At 36.5% G+C, this 21476-nt stretch overlaps 4 protein-coding genes across 7 annotated transcripts; 2 read left to right on the forward strand and 2 right to left on the reverse strand.

Annotated features, from left to right (window-relative positions):
* Positions 1 to 1390: 1390 nt before the first annotated feature.
* LOC117914865 (E3 ubiquitin-protein ligase RHF1A-like) lies at positions 1391 to 5602 on the reverse strand. 3 transcript variants are annotated; one of them, XM_034830372.1, is made up of 8 exons: positions 5268 to 5602; positions 4218 to 4264; positions 4010 to 4072; positions 3742 to 3853; positions 3326 to 3675; positions 2859 to 2966; positions 2419 to 2773; positions 1391 to 1772 (listed from the first exon to the last, which is right to left on the reverse strand). In XM_034830372.1, the coding sequence occupies exons 1-8, from the start codon at positions 5394 to 5396 to the stop codon at positions 1761 to 1763; spliced, it is 1176 nt and encodes a 391-aa protein (XP_034686263.1). In that variant the 5' UTR covers positions 5397 to 5602; the 3' UTR covers positions 1391 to 1760. The 3 variants fall into 3 exon arrangements, with proteins under 3 accessions (XP_034686263.1, XP_034686262.1, XP_034686264.1); XM_034830371.1 differs by having other exon boundaries at positions 4624 to 5360; XM_034830373.1 differs by lacking the exon at positions 4218 to 4264.
* Positions 5603 to 6070: 468 nt separating this feature from the next.
* Positions 6071 to 17307, forward strand: LOC117914498 (DEAD-box ATP-dependent RNA helicase 58, chloroplastic). 2 transcript variants are annotated; one of them, XM_034829842.1, is made up of 11 exons: positions 6071 to 6363; positions 6946 to 7039; positions 7525 to 7638; positions 7820 to 7942; positions 8096 to 8200; positions 8660 to 8818; positions 8929 to 8997; positions 9183 to 9272; positions 10132 to 10272; positions 10936 to 11153; positions 17179 to 17307. In XM_034829842.1, the coding sequence occupies exons 1-11, from the start codon at positions 6086 to 6088 to the stop codon at positions 17231 to 17233; spliced, it is 1446 nt and encodes a 481-aa protein (XP_034685733.1). In that variant the 5' UTR covers positions 6071 to 6085; the 3' UTR covers positions 17234 to 17307. The 2 variants fall into 2 exon arrangements, with proteins under 2 accessions (XP_034685733.1, XP_034685732.1); XM_034829841.1 differs by lacking the exon at positions 17179 to 17307 and having other exon boundaries at positions 10936 to 11262.
* Positions 11420 to 15471, reverse strand: LOC117914497 (glucose-1-phosphate adenylyltransferase large subunit 3, chloroplastic/amyloplastic). The gene is made up of 15 exons (XM_034829840.1): positions 15185 to 15471; positions 14862 to 14975; positions 14604 to 14777; positions 14231 to 14323; positions 14058 to 14141; positions 13912 to 13967; positions 13682 to 13775; positions 13476 to 13588; positions 13136 to 13208; positions 12939 to 13019; positions 12676 to 12762; positions 12481 to 12585; positions 12214 to 12320; positions 12049 to 12109; positions 11420 to 11673 (listed from the first exon to the last, which is right to left on the reverse strand). Exons 1-15 carry the CDS (start codon positions 15407 to 15409, stop codon positions 11572 to 11574), a joined length of 1569 nt encoding a protein of 522 aa, XP_034685731.1. The 5' UTR covers positions 15410 to 15471; the 3' UTR covers positions 11420 to 11571.
* A 69-nt stretch (positions 17308 to 17376) lies between the features above and the next one.
* Positions 17377 to 20408, forward strand: LOC117914500 (uncharacterized GPI-anchored protein At3g06035-like). The gene is made up of 2 exons (XM_034829843.1): positions 17377 to 17557; positions 19719 to 20408. Exons 1-2 carry the CDS (start codon positions 17476 to 17478, stop codon positions 20219 to 20221), a joined length of 585 nt encoding a protein of 194 aa, XP_034685734.1. The 5' UTR covers positions 17377 to 17475; the 3' UTR covers positions 20222 to 20408.
* Positions 20409 to 21476: the final 1068 nt, after the last annotated feature.

Below are 21476 nucleotides of genomic sequence, written 5' to 3' on the forward strand. Positions count from 1 at the left end.
GGTTACTGTTCTTGTTAGCAAAGCCCCACCTAAAAGGGTGGGGCTTTGCTTACCGCTACTCCTCTCTTAAGGCACTTCTTTACTTTCATATGATCAAGGCATTTCTTTATTTTCATATGATGATCTTGATGATGAATCTGACCCCTAATTATTTCATAGGGCTTAAGAAGTTGTTTTTGTACTGAGTAGGCACAACATTAGGATCTAGTCCAATTTGATGAGGAACCCTTTGGGTGCTTTTATTTCTTGTAGAATTTATCAATAGGAGACCATAAGAGACGTGTAGTTTAATCTAGGTCAATTCTCTCGTCAATGACCGACCCCTTTTGCTTATCTTTATGGTGTCTAGTCACAAGGTTGTCCTTTTCCTTCTCTTAAATTCACTTTAGACTAGACCAAATGATTCTCTAGTGAGTATGACTACCATTGAGGATGGCTTCCTAGCTCGTCTAGACTTCCAAGTCTTCCTCCACATATCATACTTCCTTGCTTAAATAACAACCCTTCTATAATAGCAAAGGGCGACTTAGAAAGTGATAGCTCTAATCCCTCAAAGAGCCCTTAAAGGCCATTACAAAATCCTATGTGGTACACTCTAGCACTTGGGAATGATTCCATATTGAATCGTTGTAGGTATGTTCAAATTGACTCGCCCATTACCTTTGCACCAGAAAGAGCACTCTTAGCCCTTTCTATCATTGGATGGAATGGATGTATTGGGCTATAAACATCATCCTCAGGCTTTCGAAACTAGAGACTGATTGGAGTGGAAGTTGATGGAACCATAAAAGTGCAAATCCTTGCAGACTCGAGGAGAAGATTTTGCATGGCAGGCGATCTCGTTGTCTCACACCAAAACTATCATGTATCTCACATGCATTAAGTGCTCATAGGAGTTGACCAATTCCTTTGAAGATGTTAAATTTGAAGACCATGCACCCTTAAAGGGCATCGTCTCAAAGGATGTTCTTCATATATGGTGTTGAGATGATTCCATGCGTGGATGGCCATGGGATCTATTTTTCTTCCTGAGGTCGATCATTGCACTTATACAATCAAGCCCTATTGCCTGCAATGGCTTCTCCATGCCATGTGAGGGAAAGGGTGTCATTTGTCTTTTCATGCATCTTGTGTGGATCATGCGACGTCTCTCTTCACATCTCCTCTCTCTGCTCATTACAAATACTCCTTTGTGGCAAAAGTTGTCAATTAACATCATCCAAGGATCCAAATTCCGATAAGATTCCGCTTGCAACCTAGTAGATGGTGTTCCACAAGGATCCAAATTATGGTGTTTCCAAACCATCTCTTTTAGGGTTCCCTTGTAATCAAAAAGTCATTTTAATAAGAAATATTTCATTGTTCTTGCATTTTTAAAGTAACAAATGCATCCAAAAAACCATAATAGCATGGCTAGAATATATGATTAAATAAAAGAAGGAACATTAAAAGCAAGAGGTATGACAATGAACTTTTCTAGAATTCCCTTTGATCATCTCACATCATTTTGAGAAAACTAGTGTTAATATCATAAGCATTATAAAAGGGATCTTACACGCCTATAAATAAAGAACCAAATCCCTTCAGAAACATCCCCCAAATGGTCAGAACAGTGAATTATTAATGCAGGACGCAAACCAATCATCAAGGATGGCTGATTGGTACCCTTCGTGTTCGTCACTTGCATGAAATACCTTCTACTGTGTAGTAGATAAAACATACAAACCGTGCTTGAGTTTGCAATCTCAATCTTGAAACCATCATTGTCCGCTCTAGAAAATAAAAACCAACAAAAATGTCAGATTTAAATATATGGTGATCCTTGTGCCTATTTCTAACATCTATCAAGGGCACGGTTGGGTATAGATTAGAAACTGAATCAATTCACAAATGTTCCTATCTTGTGTTCATGAGCGTAACAAAATCAATCAATTTGTTTAGGGCACGGTTGGGTATAGATTAGAAACTGAATCAATTCACAAATGTTCCTATCTTGTGTTCATGAGCGTAACAAAATCAATCAATTTGTTTAGTTCTTCTTCATCTTCTTCTTCTTCTTTGATTAAATACTTGTTCATAGACATTTTACATTTTAGGGTTTTTGTAGATGGTACATTCTCTCACCTTGTTAAACTAACAGTCACTTTTGATCTGATACCAAGCAAAATCCATTTGCCCACTAATAAATGATAACATAAATTTAACTTCTTTTGGTTTCTCTTTCCATGCATAGAAATGCTATAAGTCATGCAAGTTGGGAGCATTTCATTTCAGTCCCACCCTCTAAATAAGATTATACTAGCAAAGAAAGAAAAAGAAGCAAGGAAACCCCTTGAGATTAAAATCAACATTATAATCCCAAGGAGTTCATGGTGATGTAAATGCAGAAAAATCGAGTATTTAGATTTTTTTTTTTACCTGCAAAGGAAAAACTTCAACTCGGTCTGAGATGGTAACCGAAGCAAGAGGTGATGCATCAGGACTCAAATCATTTGAGATTTCCCCATTATTTCCACTAGGAGTGATCACATTTTCTTGCACACCCTTCCCCTTATGAGAGACATTTGAGGTTCCCCCAGTAAAGCTGGAATCAGGATTAGATGCTCCAGTGCGTTTTAAGATAGGATCTAGGCGCTCAATCATCCTTGTAACACTAGCAATACCTGCATTCATCTCACGCTGAACTCCTTTGCTCAGCTCCTTGACTGAGTTATTACGTGAAAGTAGTTTTTCCTTGAAACCTCGTGTACCTTTTGAGATCGATTCCTTGTATCTGTTGCAAAAGCTCAGGACATTTTAGTATTCAAGAGATAAGTACAAATCAATTCAAATGGAGAACCCAATTGTAACTAGTCTACCTTGCTGAAGCAGCCGAAAGTCTAGATTTAATTGAGTCAGAAAAAGAAAGCAAGTCAGATGGGCTTGGTCTCCTCGGACTACTAGGCAGTGGCTGGTCAAAAATAACTCTGGATAATGACAAAAACAGTTACTGAAGAACAGAACAAAATTGCAAAAAATGACAGAAAACTCGCTAAAGTGGTAAATGAACAAATTGCTTTCATGATGCACCAAACTTTTGTAATAGAAATATCAGCAACACGATACATCCACAGGATACACAAGGGTGTTTTTATTGCTGAACTTATAATGATTTGTGAGAAAGAAATTTGCAGGGGTTACGTCTTCAAACGCGGGCGTGTGTGTGATTTTTTATCAGATCTTCTGGCAGGGAATATCAGACATAAGCAGATAGGTTGATAAAAAACACACACATGGAATAGATCATTAGATCTCTGTGTCAGTTCTGACAGTTCCAGGCAGATACCTGGGTTTAGCTAGACCATCTCTGTTGGCAGCTGTGCTAGACACCATATTCACAACAGAGGGAACCCCTGATGACAGAGGTTGAGCATTGATAGCAGATTGATCGCTGTGGGCTGGGGAATTGCTTTCAGATGACACACTGCCTGAATTTTGATATTCTTCTGGTGACGGAGTGTTTATTGTCTGCACATCAGGCACATCTGTAGGAGGAAAAACAAGACTTTCAGAAGGACCAAGACCAGAAGATCTCTGCCTTTCCCTTCTGTGAACATAAGGGGCTCCACTTGCTGCAGCAACTACATGCTGCATAATATGCTCATCGAGATCGGAGTCATCCGAGTAAGAAGCATCCTGAAAATTTGCATTCTTACTAAGCAATCATTCAGCATAGGAGAACTCATCAACTAAGTAACTCACATGATCATAACCAAAATCTCCCTGGAAATGATGAAGAAATGTGGATTCTGTGGGGGATGAGTTCCTTGACCTTGGGCTCCTTTCACCCTCCACTGCTGCAAGTAGCTCCTGGCTACAGAAATGAAATTAATGAAAGATTAAATAAAGTACCATTACGGCTAGCAGCACCAGTAGAAATATATAGAATTAGCTGCCTTCAATTGAGCAGTCCCACAGAGACATGAATCCATGAGCACACTCAACCATTTTTCACATAAAAAATACCTACCTGGTAGGGTCTTGCAAGACAAGAAACTGCCAGCAAATTGGGCATTCTTTGCTTCTTTGTGACCTGAAAAGAAACAAGCTCACCTCAATTAAGGACAACCATCCAGACATTAAATTTATAGTATATGATTGTGAGGGTGAAGTGAAAATTCATAATGCCAATTCTCATAAATCAAACATAAACTCAAAGCTATGGCAATTGAGTCTACCATTCAAGAATACACTGAAGATGATATTCATGCCTGCAGTTGGTAATCTGAAACAAAAAACAAGGTTAAGAGATTTTTACTCAGACCTACATGTAACTGTCCATAAACCATAAACGATTTCAATCAGAGCATGTATTGGAAATTATCCTCGTTGGCCAATAGATTGGATCATTGATGTGAGGAAAATGTCTAGATTATATGAATTTCCATATTAAATTGACTCAGGTTTGTGTTACCATGCCAGTGCATGCCTAGATGCCATATTAGTTTAATATCTCATATCCCCTGAAAAAACTATATCCAATTTTTCTTCTTCTATAACCATGGGCTTATAAGCATTACTGGACAACAACCCTTCACTCAAATCAAATTGTCAATTAGCAGTGTAAGAAATAATCTTACTAACTTTACAGTTAACAAGAAAAATGTTGCTTTTGTCCTTCGGTAGCACCGCATAGCCATCAGCAAGAAGACAAGCAGGCAACAGCAAAAACAGAAACATACATGATACACCCATGTTGTAAATTGTCCAAACGCACAGTGTGAGCATCCATGCCACAAAAGAAGGTATAGCAGTAAATGCAAGAAGACCTTGGAGGAAATCTGTTGTTCGATATACATTACTAAGTCAACAAATCCAACTCTGTTTGGAAATAAAAGATTTTCCCTAAAGATTAGATAGTAAAGTTTTCCCTTTCCGAGGCAAGGGTAAAGGGAAGAAACATAGCGAAGCCTCTCTCAACTACACACCAAAATATCCATTATGGCAAATAAAACTTCGATAGAAATATAAAACCGGAACTTTACTGAAATTTCTTTGGTGATGATAAAAACAGAAGGACGTAAAAAGAGACAGAAAACGACTAGGAATAAACGATCATGATGCTACAACTCATCTAAATCAAAGATCCAATCAATCGACGATCATCATGAAAATGCCTAAAAAATCATTAAATGTAGATACAAAAAAAGAAACAAATTTAAAAGGAAAGCACAAGCAATTGATAATATGACAGAAATAGAGTAGAGAATGATGAACGAGGATAATACAGTAGCAGGATCGTCGGTGCTGAACGGCTCGAGACAAATACTACAAGAATCCTCGGAAGCGTCATCGGCAGCTCCGGCGGAGAACTCCGACAGGAAGATCGGATTGTCAGAAGAAGTTAAGTCCGCCATTGAGAGTGATCAACTGAGCCGGGGAAGCTTTAGGAGAGACGAGAATGAGGGAAGTTGGGGAGAGAATCAGAAGATGAAAGAGGAAAGGCACAAAGAGAGAGGGGGGAGAGAGTAATGGGTCAAAGTAAGGAATTATGGGAAGAAGAGGAAAAGAGAGAACGCACGGAAAAATCCGATTCAGACGGTTGATAGAATCAATCTGATTACCATTGAACAACCTTGTTAAACCAGTCCTTCAATTTCTTTTTCTTTTTTTCTACTTGGGACTCCCTTTCTTCTATTCTCCACTTTTGCCTCACTTTAACTTCTATTAAGTATTAACACGTGGACCAGAAGAAAAGTTCAGCGAATTCCTGTAAATACAGTGAGAAATAGGGACTTGTTTACAAATACAGTAAAAATAATATGTCCGGTCGGGCCGTCAAGCACCCCAGGGCCAAGATAGACTAGACCGCAGGCCTTTGACTATTGATGGGACGTCTTGCCATACGCGATCCTATCCCTCCATTCGGGAACTCTTTTCTCATAAACCGTTGATTTCAAGATGACAGAAGATCAAATGTGGGCCCCACTTTCCTACACAGAATTAGGCTTGTAGACTCTTATTCCCATCTATGATTTCCTATTTTAACCCGTCCACCTCATCTGTTGCGCCGAGGCTCGGTTCCCTCTTCCTTTCTGTGAGTCTAATGGCTTCTCTTCCAACTGCTCAGTTTCTCTCTCTTTTTCGTACTTTCTCGGGAAAATCATGTCCTCCTCGGGTTCTCGCTCCATCACTAAATTCTAATCGTAGAACCGATTCCACCGTTCACTTTACGCAGCGTGTTTCCAACTCTAATTGCAATGCCAAGCCTGCACAAGCCACTCTCAATTCTTCTTCTATAACTGAAGCATCTGATATTGGAGAGAGGACCTTGACTCTTCGAGAAATTTGCCAAGGTTGCGTACCGGAGCACGTGTTGCGTAGGCGAGTTCTTCTCTTTCTTTGTTTTCTTTACAGTTGTGTTTGGTTGCAGGGAAAACTTAGGAAGAAGAAGAAGATCATAGCACAATTTTATTTTTTTTGTTCTGCGTTGTTTTTGGTTTCTCATAGATTAAGAACCATCTCGACAAAGCCGAATACTTGTGTTAGTTGAGTGGAGATTTTTGCTTTCAACACTCAGGAATTGTAACCTATTCTCTTTCCTACATTTTCTCAGAAAAGAAGGGAGTATAAGTATGGTACTCTCTTCTGAAAATCTTCTTGTTGTTTCTTTCCTAACTTTTTTACCTTTTTTTTTTCCCTGAAAATGGCTATTTTTTAAGAGGCCAAAAGGCAAAAAATTTGACTGTTAATTTCACATTGGAACCTGAAAAGGATCTACATTGCAACTATTTGATTGTGTGGCCCAATGATTGCTTCATTTTGTTGCTTATGCCCTTCTCATGTACTGGGTAACATTAGGACCTCGACAAAGGGTGGTCATTCAAGATCTTTATTGTGTATTATGCACAAACTCAAAATGTTTCCAGGAATTGACTACAACAGTATTGCTCTAATCTGTTTCAGAATAGAAGAGGTCGGATTTATTGTGCCCACAGATGTACAGCAGCAAGCTCTGCCGGTTCTTCTTTCTGGTCGTGATTGCATACTCCATGCTCAGGTCAATTTGTGGTCTTGAAATGATTTGGCATTTTGGCATTTGATACTTGTTTCATTCGTAGCTGTTGTTGGTTAAGTCCTACAATGCCATAGGTTTATTAAAATCAATGTATATTTAGCACTTGGCAATCTATTAATCTTAAAATGGTTGCCAAATTTCCACTGCATCAATGTAGTGCCTGGTGCAATTAAAAACATCTCTGCCCATTCCAAATGCACATGTCCAAGTCTTTTGAGTGTGTGAAAATTTTCTGGCAAGTGCCTAACTTACCCATCCCAGGCAAATACCTCTGGTGGGTAATGGATCATTGACAGAATGGCCCATCCACCCTAAAGGGATGTTTCATATATTCCAGACTTTAATCTGAACTACATTGTGGTTTTATATGGGTGAATTCTTATATTTGAAAGAAATTGATAATAATAATCTTCCACTACTATAATGCTGACAAAGCTAATTTTTTTTTTTTGTGTTTGGCCCTCTAGACAGGTTCTGGAAAGACTCTTACATACCTACTATTGATATTTTCAGTGGTGAACACTAAAAAATCTGCTGTGCAAGCACTGATTGTGGTGCCTACTAGGGAGCTCGGAATACAAGTAAGAATATTTGTGATGCTCTTCTAAATATTTTGAGTGAAAATGTATGGGTTTCCCCTAACAAAGTATGAAAAAGTAGTTTGAATAAAAAGGCAAGCTAAAATGAACCAATTCCTGTAAATATTTCTAAACTAGTAGGACTATAAAGTGCCTTGCTAATTTTTATCTTTTGGTTAATAAGGTCACCAAAGTAGCTCGTATGCTAGCTGCAAAGCCTATGGAACCTGAATTGGAGCAGAAGTCATGTACTGTTATGGCTCTTTTAGATGGAGGAATGCTGAAAAGACACAAAAGTTGGCTAAAGGTGCTGTATTCTCTTTTTTGGTCATATAAATATCATCTCTGTGGTGATATAATCCTAATTTTCCATGTTAGTTCCTTAAAAGTGATATGAAATTTGAAAAGAAATAATATTTGTGTCTATAAAAGGCATTTCATTCTGTGCTTAAATTTTCAGGCTGAGCCCCCAACAATAGTGGTTGCAACTGTGAGAAGTTTGTGCCAAATGCTGGAGAAGCAAATTTTCAAGCTAGAATCAATGAGGGTGCTGGTAATTGATGAGGTAATTGATCATGATTTAGTATTTGGCTGTTATTTTCAGAATCAGATGTTTATGCAACCTTAAAGTAGAAATTTTAACTCTATATGCTGCCAGAGAGGCATTTGAAATAATTGATAACTTATTTGCTGCTACCATCAATATATCTCTGAAATTGCTAATCTTAAAGTTTGTGAAGAAGTAGCACATGGCCAAAAGATGAAAAGGTTTTTCAATAAGGCCTGAAAAATATTCTCTTAGATGTTGTAGACCATTGGTATTGGCCCTGCAGCTGTGAAACAAAGCATACTCTTGGACTATACGATGTGTTCGATTAAGTATTAAGACAAATGGGAGCAGTATGAAAATGTTTGTGAGTTGTAGTTAGCTTGTTACTGTATGGAGTAACTTCGTTAGCTAAAATGCCTCTTCTGCAGTATTTTCTCTGAAGGAGTTGATTTTTTATTATTACTGTTTGGATAGGTGGATTTCATGTTCAATTCTTCAAAACAAGTTGGTTCTCTTCGAAAGCTTTTAACATCATACTCTTCAACCAATAACCGTCAGACTGTTTTTGCCAGTGCATCCATCCCCCAGCACAGACGATTCCTACATGACTGTATACAGCAGAAATGGACTAAGGTTTGCTTACATAGTTCTCTTTGTTATGTCATCTTTATTAGAATTTGATATAATATTTTTTTTTCCCTTTTTGTGATGTAACTTGCATTATAATCTTATGTTTGTAACAGAGTGATGTGGTTCATGTCCACGTGAATCCAATTGAGCCCATGCCATCATCTCTACACCATAGATTTGTGGTGAGGAAAATTTAAAACTGACAGTTACATTGCATTTTTTGCTTGGTTAAAAGTGTTCATGATACTTGGTGCTTTTTATGCTTCATATTTCACTTATCACTTTTTTTTTTCAAGAACATCTTCGTGAGCATTGTCCTTATTCTTAACAGATCTGATTTTGATATGGTATTCATCTCTTTTTACAGATATGTAATAAATATGAAAGGCGTCAAACTTTGCTATCCTTATTGCACTCTGATGCACCTGAGTGTGGCATAATTTTTGTTGGTGAACAGGTAAATGCAGCATATTATTCCGATTGTATTAATTTTTTTAGAAATTTTGATCAGATGTCATCCATTTTACATAAGTTGGGCTTTATATATAAGCATACTAGTAACAATCACATTAACGACACACTTAAGGAATGACATTTGTTATGTAAAAAGGAATAGTTTATAACCTGACCATGATGGGGTATTAATTTTGTGGATTCAATTTTGAGAAAAGTTGTAAGAAATGATGAAAAAGAGAAAATGTGTTTTGGGCCAACAACACCCTGAATTAGATGAAGTTCTACTTGCCTGGACCGGTCACTATGAATTTTGGCTTAAAAGAGGTATGATAAAGCTTTAAATGTGAGGTGTTAAGACAGTTAATTTAAAAACTAAAATAAGGAAAGATCAGAAAGAAAAAAGGAAAGAGTAAAATAGAAGAACTGAAAAGGAAAAGGTTGGTTTTAATAACTCTAGGCTCTGTGATGGAACCGTAGCATTGATTGATATTATGTGGTGCATGCCCTAGACAGAAGGAAAATATCAAGAATCTGGGATATAACCTGTAAGGTACCTGACCTGAATCTTACCTCAAGCAGTTTGGACCATTCTGTGAGCAAAAGAGGGAAATGTTATAGCTTCAGTCTGGATGATGGAATTGTAATGATGACAATATGTGTATTTCTACAATCTCATTTTAGCAACAAAACACAGGTGTGAAAAATGTATCAACTATGAAAACCAGGTTAGGAACAGATCTTTAAAGCTAAGAGCATAATATCTTTGCATCGATATACATGGTGGGACAAGATAAGATTTCATGATATTTGCTTTCAGCATCTCCAGTTGCTTAACATTTATTTCCCATCTCTCTATGCAGTCTGAGAAGTCAAAAAAAGCTGGAAATGCTCCATCAGCAACTCTTTTAATTGATTTCTTGAAGACTTCATATGGGGGTTGTCCAGATATTCTTCTTCTAGAGGAAGACATGAATTTCAATTTGCGTGCAGCTTCACTATCAGTAAGTGCTCTTCAATTATCCAGCAATTGGATGACTGTAAAATCTCTTTATTATTTCCCGTCCACTCAAATAAATGTGGAGTTTAGGCAAGATAATGCCATCTTCTGGAAAATTAATCCAACAATTTAAGGATATGATAAAAAAATCAATTTCAGCCTTGGGTAGTCTAACATAATCAATGGGATATGTCTGAGTACATGGTCGAGGAAACAGAGAGTTGTAGACTGGCATGGAACAAGGCACTGGACTGTGCAAACCCCTTAATAATATAAGATTGAGATCAAGGACCAAGGAATATACCAGTCACTTCAATTAGTATATTTAAATTTATGAATAGATCAGACACGTGACAAATTATTATTATTGTCATCATTATTATTATTACTATTATCATTGCAAATTATTATTATTATTATTATTATTGTAAATTATTATTATTGTTATCTTTGCAAATTATTATTATTATTATTATTATTGTAAATTATTATTATTATTATTTCTCCTGAATTGAATTATTGCAAAAATATTTTATCCAAAAAATTATAATTTTACCGCGGCCAAGAATGTGTTTCTTAATGGAGGATGATAAATAATCACTCTTGGTACGGTAGTGATGCATCCATGTCTTAGTTCATAATCTGATATGTCCATTCTTGAATACAGGAAGTGAGACAAAGAGGAGGCTATCTTCTTATATCAACAGATATAGCAGCCAGAGGAGTCGACTTGCCTGAAACTACCCATATATACAACTTTGACCTCCCAAGAACTGTTGTAGATTATCTTCACCGAGCTGGACGAGCTGCTAGGAAACCATTCTCTGATCAGAAATGCTGTGTCACCAACATCATAACATCTGAGGAGCGGTTTGTCTTGCAGAGGTATGAAAATGAATTGATGTTTCACTGTGAAGAACTGTTCCTACCGACCCAGTGTTAAATTTCAATAGATGCAAAATAGGGAATCTCCTTTACCCCAATTTCGATTCAATCCGTTCTTGAATGTGAACACAAATGGCAAGAACAATAAGAAAATCAAGTGCTTTCCTCTTGGAAAGAAGGATAATGAAAGAGGAAGGAATGAATAATCAAAGAAGGAAAGTATAAATGAGAACAGAAAAGAAAGGAAGCATGAATTACTTAGAATCTTGGAATGCCCCAAAACAATAAGAATATGAACATATGTATCCTTCAGGCTGCTCGCACTGTTAATAAAACATTACAGCTCATATCTTACACTTGGCCTTTTACATTCTCATCCTCACAACCCAAAAAATATAGGAAAGGATGAATATATTTATCATATCACAAATCCATCCTTAATTGTGAAGTTTTTTAGTATGATGGTAATCCCAGAACGGATGTAGAAGCCTTCCAAAGATCTATCAGCTTCTTGTATACCCTACAGGATCCAAACATAAAAAAGCAACACAAGTTACAAACAGAGCTTATTTAGACTTCAAGGCTGGCTATTCATGGATCTGGAGTTCTCATGAAATATCTTATTTTCAATTATTCTCTCTCTCTCTCTCTCTCTCTCTCTCTCTCTCTCTCTCTCTCTCTCTATATATATATATATATATATATATATATATATAATTATATTTGTTTTCAGAAATCCCCTGTTTTTATACCAAATTTTTTTAAAAATTGTTTTTTATTAAAAATTTAAGAAATGCATTGTTAGTCTTGAAAGAAGAGAAAATTACTTTTAAAGGTTAAGATAACAAACACTATCATCTGCATCTTCTACTAGAAATGATTAGAGGGATGATACCTCAGAGTTTGAAATAACAACATTCTTCCCAATTCTGGCATTTTTGTCGATGATGCAGTCTCTGTACAAGCATAATAAGAAGAGCCATGAGATAGGAGAAAGATCAGTGAAAGAATTAGATCAAATGAAGAAATGGGGCGGCGAGTTCTAAAGTTTTTTCTGTACTTGATTCTTGTATTTTCTCCTATTCCAATAGGAACCCTCCCCTCAGCCAACAGTGATGCCACTTCAGAGTCGGTTTCATAGTAGTCAGCACCAAGCATCACGGTATCCTGCAAGCATTAGGCCCTCATAAGGGTACTCATACCTTGATTGATTTAGAGCACAACAGAATCACATAAAAGCACAACGCAGACTTCAAATTTGTATCATTTTATGCAGCAGAGTGATGGGTTCATTTACAATCATATTGATGGAATTTATAGAACAAACCTTTAAGTGAACATTGGAGTTTACACGGGACCTGATACCGACAACACTGTGCTCTATGAAGCAATTGTTTAAGAAGCTTCCATGTGATATGATCGAATCAACAATCTGCAGAAGAATGCAGAGAAGGAACAACATTACATTCTGGATAATGCTTGAAGCATAGCTTTCTAAATTAGGAAACTTTATGTGACCAACCTTGCTATCATCGATCTTTGAAGGTGGTAAATTTCTTCTTGATGTGTACATTGGCTTTGTTGCATCATAAAAACTAAACCTTGGTGGCTGAAAAACACGAAGAATTATAAAACTTAAATCATTGCCATGTGAAACTCAGACTAAGGTTGGGCAGCATTTCCCTCAAACAGTTTTTCCCTAATACCGAACATAAGACATGAGCCTTAGAACTTAGAAAAGCTGATTAAGAGCAATGGTATATATATATATGTTCCAATACATACATGTGCAGTAAGGGCTAGGTTTGCTTCAAAGAATGATCTGATTGTACCAATGTCTTCCCAATAATCATTAAATAGATAAGCCTGCAAAAGTAAGTGTTGTGTGTTGTTAGATGAACAGAAGTGTCGAATGTACCCATCATCATTTGTTTATAATGTTCATGGGTTTGAATCAAATATTTTAGATAGTTGATCCAGACCTTTATGAAGAATTCTTTAGCTGAGGCAGGGATGATCTCTGATCCGAAGTCATTTGCAGTCGGGAATCGCCATCTGACTCAACAACAAGACACAGTACTTAATGTTCCTGTATTCCTGTTTGACATGGTTTTTGTTGTATATTGTATGGAGAGCATCACAACAGGTTCAAACACACTAGGCTGGCCATCCCCATACTCGTACTGGTCTCTTGTTTCCAATATTTATTATGAATATAACTCTACACACAATGATAAATAGTAGTCTCTTCTGCATTTGAAATTAAGCATGCCGGAAAGCTTCATTTTTAATCTTAAACGGCTTGTAAGTGTTAATTAGTACCTTAAAAGATTCAGGAGTATCTCCTTCTTGAAGACATACACTCCCATGGAAGCAATGTATGGCTTCTTTTCTGCCTCTTCCCTTGAGAGTCCCAAGACTTTTGTATCTACTTCCTAATGACATTGGCACAGTCAGTAGCCACTCAGAGCCTTCAGATCAGAACCCATCTCTCTAAAACTGTAGTAATGAAAAAAAAAAATCATTACCATTGCCTTCAAATCTTCTCCTTTAGGCTTTTCACTGAAGAAGAGAACCCTTCCTTTGTTGTCTATCTTCATTAAACCGAAATCTGAAGCACGGCTATCATGGAAAGAGAGAAAGAACTCAAAAGGGTAGTTTTCAATCATCTAAAGGAAAACAGGGACATGAACAAAGAGGCTCTGGCATTTGGCTAATAGCATAAAGAGTTGAAACCAGTATAGGAAATAGAACCTACCTGTCATCCATTGGCAGACAAGAAATGGTGATATCAGCCCCACTCTGCCGGTGATTCTGGAAATAAAGCAGATAAAATGTTTCCGAGTGTACAAATAAAATGAAATGAATCAAGAACAGAAATCAAAGTGAATGGCAGTGTCTTACCTGAACAAAGTCCATATAGTCCATTCGGTATAAGTGATCTCCAGACAGAATCAGCACATCCTCAATTTCCTTACTTCTTTGATCCTATAGGATGAAAAGCTTTAACACCCTTCTTGGTTTGATACCGTCTATTGGTAACCCCAGAATCCTAACTAGAAGTGAAATATGGGTACCTCAAAGAGCCAATGGAACTGCCGCACAGCATCTGCAGTGCCCTGGAACCATCTTTTACCAGCCTCCCCTGGAGTTTGAGTGGCTGCTAGAGCCTGACATACAAGAAACCATTCTTTAATCAGTCCCCTGGTAAAGAAATGGAACTCTTACATCCATATTCATGGAAACATTTGGCTAAGACTATATCGGTCTGCTGTCAACGTATAAATTTTATCCGTTCTAAATCTAAGAACCCTTACAGCTTTAATATGCATCTACAAGCATAAGTGACTTCTATACATATATAACATCAAAAACTTTTTCTCCTATATGATGTAAGATATCACAAACATCCCTTGAACCATTTGAAACTGAAGACTATTTATTATATACCTCGACGTAGCCATCTCCAAAGTTGACCCCACTGCCAAAGTTGTAAGCACGAGCAAGATGCCTGTTGAGTGATGCTGAATTGAACTGAGTGAGAATGTAGACCTTGTTGATTCCACTGTTGATGCAGTTGCTCATTGGCACATCAATCAGCCTATATGACCCTCCAATCGGGACCTACAATACACCCATGTTCTAAATTATAAACCTATTGGAATCTGTATAAAAAAATGCCCCACATTGCTTTCAAAGTGGACTTACAGCAGGCTTGGCCCGGCGTTTGGTGAGGGGGAAAAGGCGGGTACCAGCTCCTCCACCAAGAATAACTGCCACCACTGTGCGTGGGTCCCTCTTCTCCATCTCCAGATCCCTCAACTGCACAAATTCAATCCAATCCCTTTATAAATTCTGATTCCTTTCCAACCCAATAATTTATTATGCATTTATCATTCAGACTGAATCAAAGGTGGTTGGATTGAAAGGAACTAGAGCCAAAACTTTTCATAGTAGGCCAGGGATTACTCTAAATACAGTAGAAATGGCCCACCAATAAATCGAATTGAGTTGGGATTGAACCTTCTGACCTTAGAATCAACAGCAACATCTGTGGTAAGAGACATGCATACGTGTTTCCCAACACTCTTATTTCTAAACATCCCTTGATGAAGTTGGGTCATCTTCAGCTTCTTCCCCATCATCTCTCCATTGCAGAACTTCACCTGCCTCAAACTCCTCCCTGCCAATCCTGTTGTGCCATGGAGTTGGCCTGCTGCCGAAAGCGATATCCGGGCATCCGTTGACACAGCCATTTTTCTCGAGACCCAGTGACAAAATTGAAGTGTAAATTGTAGTTAAAGACTCATGGGGAGAAGAGAGAGCAAAGGACCATAGAGTGTGGAGGTGGGGGAGTTGCTTACTTGGAAATGCATGGTATCAGAGGATTGGGCCACGCTATCCAGAGTCAATCCCGACCACTAATTCTTAAGTTCGTGTGTGGCCGTAATGTTCTTATAAGAAGCCCTTTCTACTTATTACAAGGAATATTCTACAGGCTGCTCCTCCCCTTGGGTTTAACCATAACCATAAACCATACACTTTGAATCTGCATGCTTTGAAGTCTAAGTGTAATGTCCTATTTCTTTGTATTATCTCTTTCCTTTTCTATTCCCCATTACTAGTTTCTACCTCTCTATTTTCTTTTCTTTGCTTTCCTTCGGATCGACATTTATGTTTTATGTCCATCTCTCATAATTATGTTCACATTTTCATTCCATTATTATATCATTAACAACCGTATTAATTGCTATTAATTTTATATTTATCAAAAACTTATTAAAACTATAAATATTTTATATGATTTTATATTTTCCACTAGAATTTTCTCCTTCAAATTCAAACTTTTCTTTCAATTCCATTTAAGTATTATAAGTGAGTACGTGTTTCCCTCTTATATTTCCCATTAAATAAAACAATAATATTTTTATTTTTCATTTTTAAAGATATTGAATCCTCTTATTCTTATTATAAGCATAAAAATTTCAAGATTTTTTTGTCCAAATATTGTTTATCTTTTAGTTTAATTTTTATTTTTTTATTTTAAATTTACATTGCCTTTTTATTTATATTTTTTATTTTTAATTATTTTCTATATTTATCACAATAACCATATCCTTTTAGTTTTTTATTTTTTGATGTTTTTATTTAAAAAAGATAAATTTATTGAAATAACTAAAATATGAAGTTTTAATATTATATTAATAATTTTTCTTATATAAATAAACTAATACAAAGTATTTTATGTAACAGCAATAAAATTGTCAACATAATTTTTTTTAATGAAACTATTGAAATTGAATTTCAAATAAAATATGTTATATAAAATCTTATTTAAAAATCATTCAAAGTGGTATTTAATTTTTTTTATCAACTTCCAAATTTATTTAATTTTTTATTTGAAAACTAATAGAACATGTTTATAGAAAATTAGTTTTTCAAATGAATATAAATATGTTAAAAGAATTTAAAATAATCCAAGTAATTTTTTTTTTGATAAATATGATAATAATTTTAAATTAGATTTTTAAACATAAATTCATTTGGATAAAATTTCAAATAAAAAAAAAGTAGAAAGAAAGAATATTCCTAAAATTATTAAAACAAAATATGCAATTACAAAATTTTGATAATAAAATTTTAAAATAAGAGTCGAAACAATTCTTGGGAAAGGAAATTTGAATGTGGAAATTGTGTAGTCTTGGGTGACAAAAAAAAAAAAAGTTTTTCATAATCACTTCAAAATTTTAACAAAATACAGTCTTATACATTCCTTGTACGGTTAATAAATTTGTTTTATATAATTAGCGTAACACTCTTGTGTAATAATTCAAATTTCATACACCTCCTTATGAATGTGTGATCGATTAATCATATTTGCATTGGTTTGATTTAAAATATGGGAAAAAATTATTGTACAATTTTGTTCGATAATCATTATTGGTGGGACAAGTATTCAAATAATCATATATGAGTTAGATAAAGTGCGAAAATGATTAACTTGTTAGGTTATGAATTGTATCAGGCTCGCGCTAATTCCACTGATGGCAGGGTCACGCCTCAAAGCGACGTCGTTTTGATTAAGACAGCTAAAAAGCATTACGGCGTATGCTACGTCAGAAAGGCCATAGAAATAATAGAAAGCGTCAAAACGTCGTCGGTTTGTTGCCAAGGCCCGGTCCTGAGCAGCTTCCGAGCGACTCTATACCTTTGTACTTTGGGACATTACCAAGCAAACCCAGGGATATATAGTATATACCACCATTACACAGAATCAACCGGAACCAGAAGCTACATTGACCCTGCACCTTCTTTCTCAACAATGCCTTCTTCACAGCTCTATCTTCTCCTCCCCCTGCTTCTTCTACCCCTTCTCTTGATCAATCACCCTGTACAATGTGATGGTAAGCATTCTTTTATTGCTCTCTGCATGTTTGCTGATTCACCTTGCATTGATCTCTTTCTGTCTTTTCGTACATATTGTTGTTTTCATCTTGCATTTTTCACATGGATCCATCTGGGGTTTATTCCAGGCAAATGGGGTTTCTTTTCTTGATGTCTCATTCTTTCCCTGCAAATTTTTAGTTTTTCAGTATATATGGTGAGTTGCTTGATGTTTGTTTTGGTTGTGATGCTAATATAGAGTTGAATCTCCTCTTTGATGCCACACCTGGGGTTGAGGATTCTTTTGTTTTCTCTTTCTCCCCAAGGAATATGTTTTTCTGGAAAACCCGATTCAGAGGAGATCTGAATACACTGATTGAAGTTGGAAGTGTGATAATCAACGAAAAAATGTTGTTTATCCACTGATCCATTGGATTTGGTTTTGAAAATGGCTTTTTATAGTTGTGCAGCTAAGATTCACACAATTCTGTTTCTCAGTGGGCAAAATTTTGTGTACAAAGATTTGTGCATACTATCAAGAGAGATCTATCAGAAATGGATGCTTATTTCTTTAGATCCATGAAACAGTTTTTGATGGATTGTGTGTTTCTTTCTTTAATACCAACAAAATGTAAACCCAGTATGGAAGCCATTTAATTTCATTTAAACCATGCTCTTGACTTCTGAAACCCTGATCTGATGGCAATCCAATCATGAATCACCCACTTATCATTACAGTAAACATTGAAACAATACCCTTTTCCTATTTTGATAGTCTCTCATCCACCTTATTTCTGTATGAGCAAACTTAGTTCTTTCCATTCCCAATTTGTATCATTACTTACACTTTACACCAAAAGAAATGACGGCTTCTATTAAAGTATTAAATGTCCAAATTGGGTCTAAGCTTAACATGATGGCCATCCATGTAACAGCTTCTTGAAATATGCTTAATCAGGCCGAAACCCACCTAATTGGGCGGTGGACAGCATGTGAAAATTGTCCTTAAAGGTAAAAACATGTTGAACCCAATCCAAACCTGCCCTAATCTATCCTAAGGGTGGGCAACAAGACTCACTTTTGAATCTGTTTTACAGGCATGCCTACATGTAGCTACAAAAAATAACCGGAACTCACTAATGCTGTTAATGATTGCTTGTTTGCAAATAGAGCCTAGTCAGATGGCAAAAAACATCCTGAACATAACCCATAAAGGTAGGAATTCTTATTAACATGTAGGTTTTATTGATTTTAAGCCAATCCTAAAATAAGCTTTACTTATTTTATTGCTGTATTGCTCAATATACACCCATGATAGTTTTGGGGTCAGGCCCTATAGGGTATACTTAGTTCTCTAAGTTTATTTGTAGCATTCTCTTAGCAAGAATTTTGAGTTAAGTTGCTTTTGACTGTTTTTCCTTTTGGAGTTTGAAAGCCTTCTTCTTTGTCTGCATTATTGTACAAGCTGTTTGATTGCCAATCTTTCAGATGATGATTCTAAAAAGCAACAAGACAGATAAAAGCAGTTTTCATGACCTACACAGGATTGAAAATCTAAGATGTGCCTTTTTGTGGCATGAAGATGTGTCCAATATGTCCTCATTTTCCGCTTGTTTTCCCACACTTCTTCCTACCTTTCTTTTCTTTCCTTCTATTGAGATGCAGGAACAGGAAAAAACTTTCTAATTTGATCATGCTTGGGTGTCAGGATTTTTAAGTTTGTGGCCTATTAACCTTCTCAACTCGGAAACCCGATATCAATCCCCAAAATGCAAATGCTAGATTTGATACATGGTTCACCTATGGGTACCCAACTGTGGAAACTGAACTTTCTTGCCAAAATTTCATTTCACTATGGCCATACATAACTACAGAAATATGGATGGGTGAGTGGATAGAACATAGAAAATGCAGTAGTCATTAATACTTCTTAAGAGAATCGCAGATGCCAACTTGTGTCACCCTTGCTAATGACTAGATTCAAGTGACCTCCCTTTCTCTCTCTCTGAGATAACATTGGTTAATAATTGGTTTTCTTCTCCTTTGCGGTTGCCTCTTATGTACCCCAGTATACTTACGGTGCACCCCCTTTTTGTTAGGCGCTTTTATTTCATCTCATTTCTTTGCCTACTAAAAAGAAACATGAAATTTTGAGTTTCTGCCTCTATCATTCTTCTGCAGATGAGGAAGACAGTCTTCTTAAAGGCATAAATGACTACAGGGCAACCTTAAACTTGACGGCCCTAGTAAAGAATGAGAATGCAGAGTGCTTTGCAGAGGAAATGGCTGACCAGTTCAATGATCAACAATGCACAAATACCACAGGAGCCAACACTGTACCAGGCACGGAGCCTACATTTGATACTTACCCCAAGCTTTTGGCTAAATGCCATTTGAATATCAGCGATACAAGGGAGGGGATGATAATGCCTGCTTGTGTTCCTAACCTTGTTGCAAGCCAACTCCTCTCTAACTTCACACAGTCACAGTACTCAGAGTATCTCAATGACACTAAATATACCGGAATTGGAATAGGTACCGAAGACAACTGGATGGTTGTCGTGCTGACCACTAGCACTCCTGGAGGAAGCTTTGCAACTTACAATGCTGCCAGCTTGGTTTCCAAGACTAGTCTGATCTACCACTTGCTGTTTCTGCTGATGAGTTTTTTCTTCTTCTTGTGAACTGAAGGAGGTGTTTGTATCCTTGGTTTCCCCAGATTTTCTGAGTCATGATGTGTCACATTTATGGAGTGGTAGTTCCACCTCCCCTTTAGAGAATGTTACAAACTTACAATGAATTTACTAAATTACTTGTCTTTTTTTTTTTAGTGAAATACATGAAACCATCTACACATTCTTTAATGTTCCATGTTCTGCTTTGTAGGGAAATGCAGGAGATACACTTTGAGAGAGTCTATATCTGGATTTCTTTTAGAGAATATATATATATTTGGTTTTTGGTTTAGCGAACTGCGGTTTCTATGTTGAATTTGCATTTTAGGAAAATGTTGTTTCATTCACTGTATCCTACTTTTTTTGGGTATGCTGCTCAGGGAGCAGAGTGAATGACATATTTCCCTCCTAATTTCATGAATACCCTTCGCCCAGTATCTCCTCATCTTCCCTGTGGACTGCATGAATCTTATCTTCAGGCCCAAAAAAGGAAGGATAATTACTTTTGTAAGAGGTTTTTAGACTGCAGCTGTATTGGACCTTTTTTCTCTTCTGTTGAAGTTCATCCCCTAATTTTTGCTATGTACATCACTTAAAAGCCCTCTAGGTTAGCCCTTTGAAAGTATCTTGAAATGCATAAGAAGCAGCTCCCCCACCTAACTTGTATTAACTCTGAAGTGATTACAAAAAATGGTTAAGAAGGCTTATTTGAACAAGACTTTTCTTAGTGAATTTACGTAAATAAAAAATAAAAAGGAAAAAAAAATGCTTGATAAAGTACATTTTATATGGATATCAATTATAACCAAATTTTAGGAATCAACCCACTAATGCAACTCATATTCTAGGTAATGATTTAGCTCATGGCTTCAACTAGTGCCACCAGTCCTAGCAGTTGCGTTACCATGATCCTGCTTTTCTCTTCTATCACAATAGTTGAATTGTCCTAGCAGTTGTATACCAATGCTCTTCCTTTTCTCATCTATCACAATAGTTGCATTGCTTGTTTCTACTGATCATGTCACCTATATTGTGCTTAACATCTCACACCCTTGGTCATACCACCTTTCCACATCTTACTACACCATTGCATGTCACCTATCCCATCATAATAGGGATTTGCTAGCTTGTGTCATGCGTCTAGCAAGCATATTAGATCACTATATGTCTCATGTTAGATGCCTTATAACATCCCATGTCAGGTGTCATCTCTTTAATGCATTAGCAGCCCCTTGCTTAGACTTCCCTCAATGCGATTTATGCC

This window comes from Vitis riparia, chromosome 5 (assembly GCF_004353265.1).
Source record: "Vitis riparia cultivar Riparia Gloire de Montpellier isolate 1030 chromosome 5, EGFV_Vit.rip_1.0, whole genome shotgun sequence".
NCBI classification, from domain to species: Eukaryota; Viridiplantae; Streptophyta; class Magnoliopsida; order Vitales; family Vitaceae; genus Vitis; species Vitis riparia.

Coding starts and splice junctions, on each gene's coding strand:
- LOC117914498 (XM_034829841.1), top strand. CDS start 6,086: ATGGCTTCTCTTCCAACTGCTCAGTTTCTCTCTCTTTTTCGTACTTTC. Junction 6,364..6,945: donor CCGGAGCACGTGTTGCGTAG/GCGAGTTCTTCT, acceptor AATCTGTTTCAG/AATAGAAGAGGTCGGATTTA. Junction 8,201..8,659: donor GGGTGCTGGTAATTGATGAG/GTAATTGATCAT, acceptor CTGTTTGGATAG/GTGGATTTCATGTTCAATTC.
- LOC117914500 (XM_034829843.1), top strand. CDS start 17,476: ATGCCTTCTTCACAGCTCTATCTTCTCCTCCCCCTGCTTCTTCTACCC. Junction 17,558..19,718: donor TCACCCTGTACAATGTGATG/GTAAGCATTCTT, acceptor ATTCTTCTGCAG/ATGAGGAAGACAGTCTTCTT.
- LOC117914497 (XM_034829840.1), bottom strand. CDS start 15,409: ATGGCTGTGTCAACGGATGCCCGGATATCGCTTTCGGCAGCAGGCCAA. Junction 14,976..15,184: donor ATGTTGCTGTTGATTCTAAG/GTCAGAAGGTTC, acceptor GAATTTGTGCAG/TTGAGGGATCTGGAGATGGA. Junction 14,324..14,603: donor TTGGAGATGGCTACGTCGAG/GTATATAATAAA, acceptor CTTGTATGTCAG/GCTCTAGCAGCCACTCAAAC.
- LOC117914865 (XM_034830371.1), bottom strand. CDS start 4,767: ATGCTCACACTGTGCGTTTGGACAATTTACAACATGGGTGTATCATGT. Junction 4,265..4,623: donor TTTTTCTTGTTAACTGTAAA/GTTAGTAAGATT, acceptor TTTTTGTTTCAG/ATTACCAACTGCAGGCATGA. Junction 2,774..2,858: donor CTTTCGGCTGCTTCAGCAAG/GTAGACTAGTTA, acceptor CTTTTGCAACAG/ATACAAGGAATCGATCTCAA.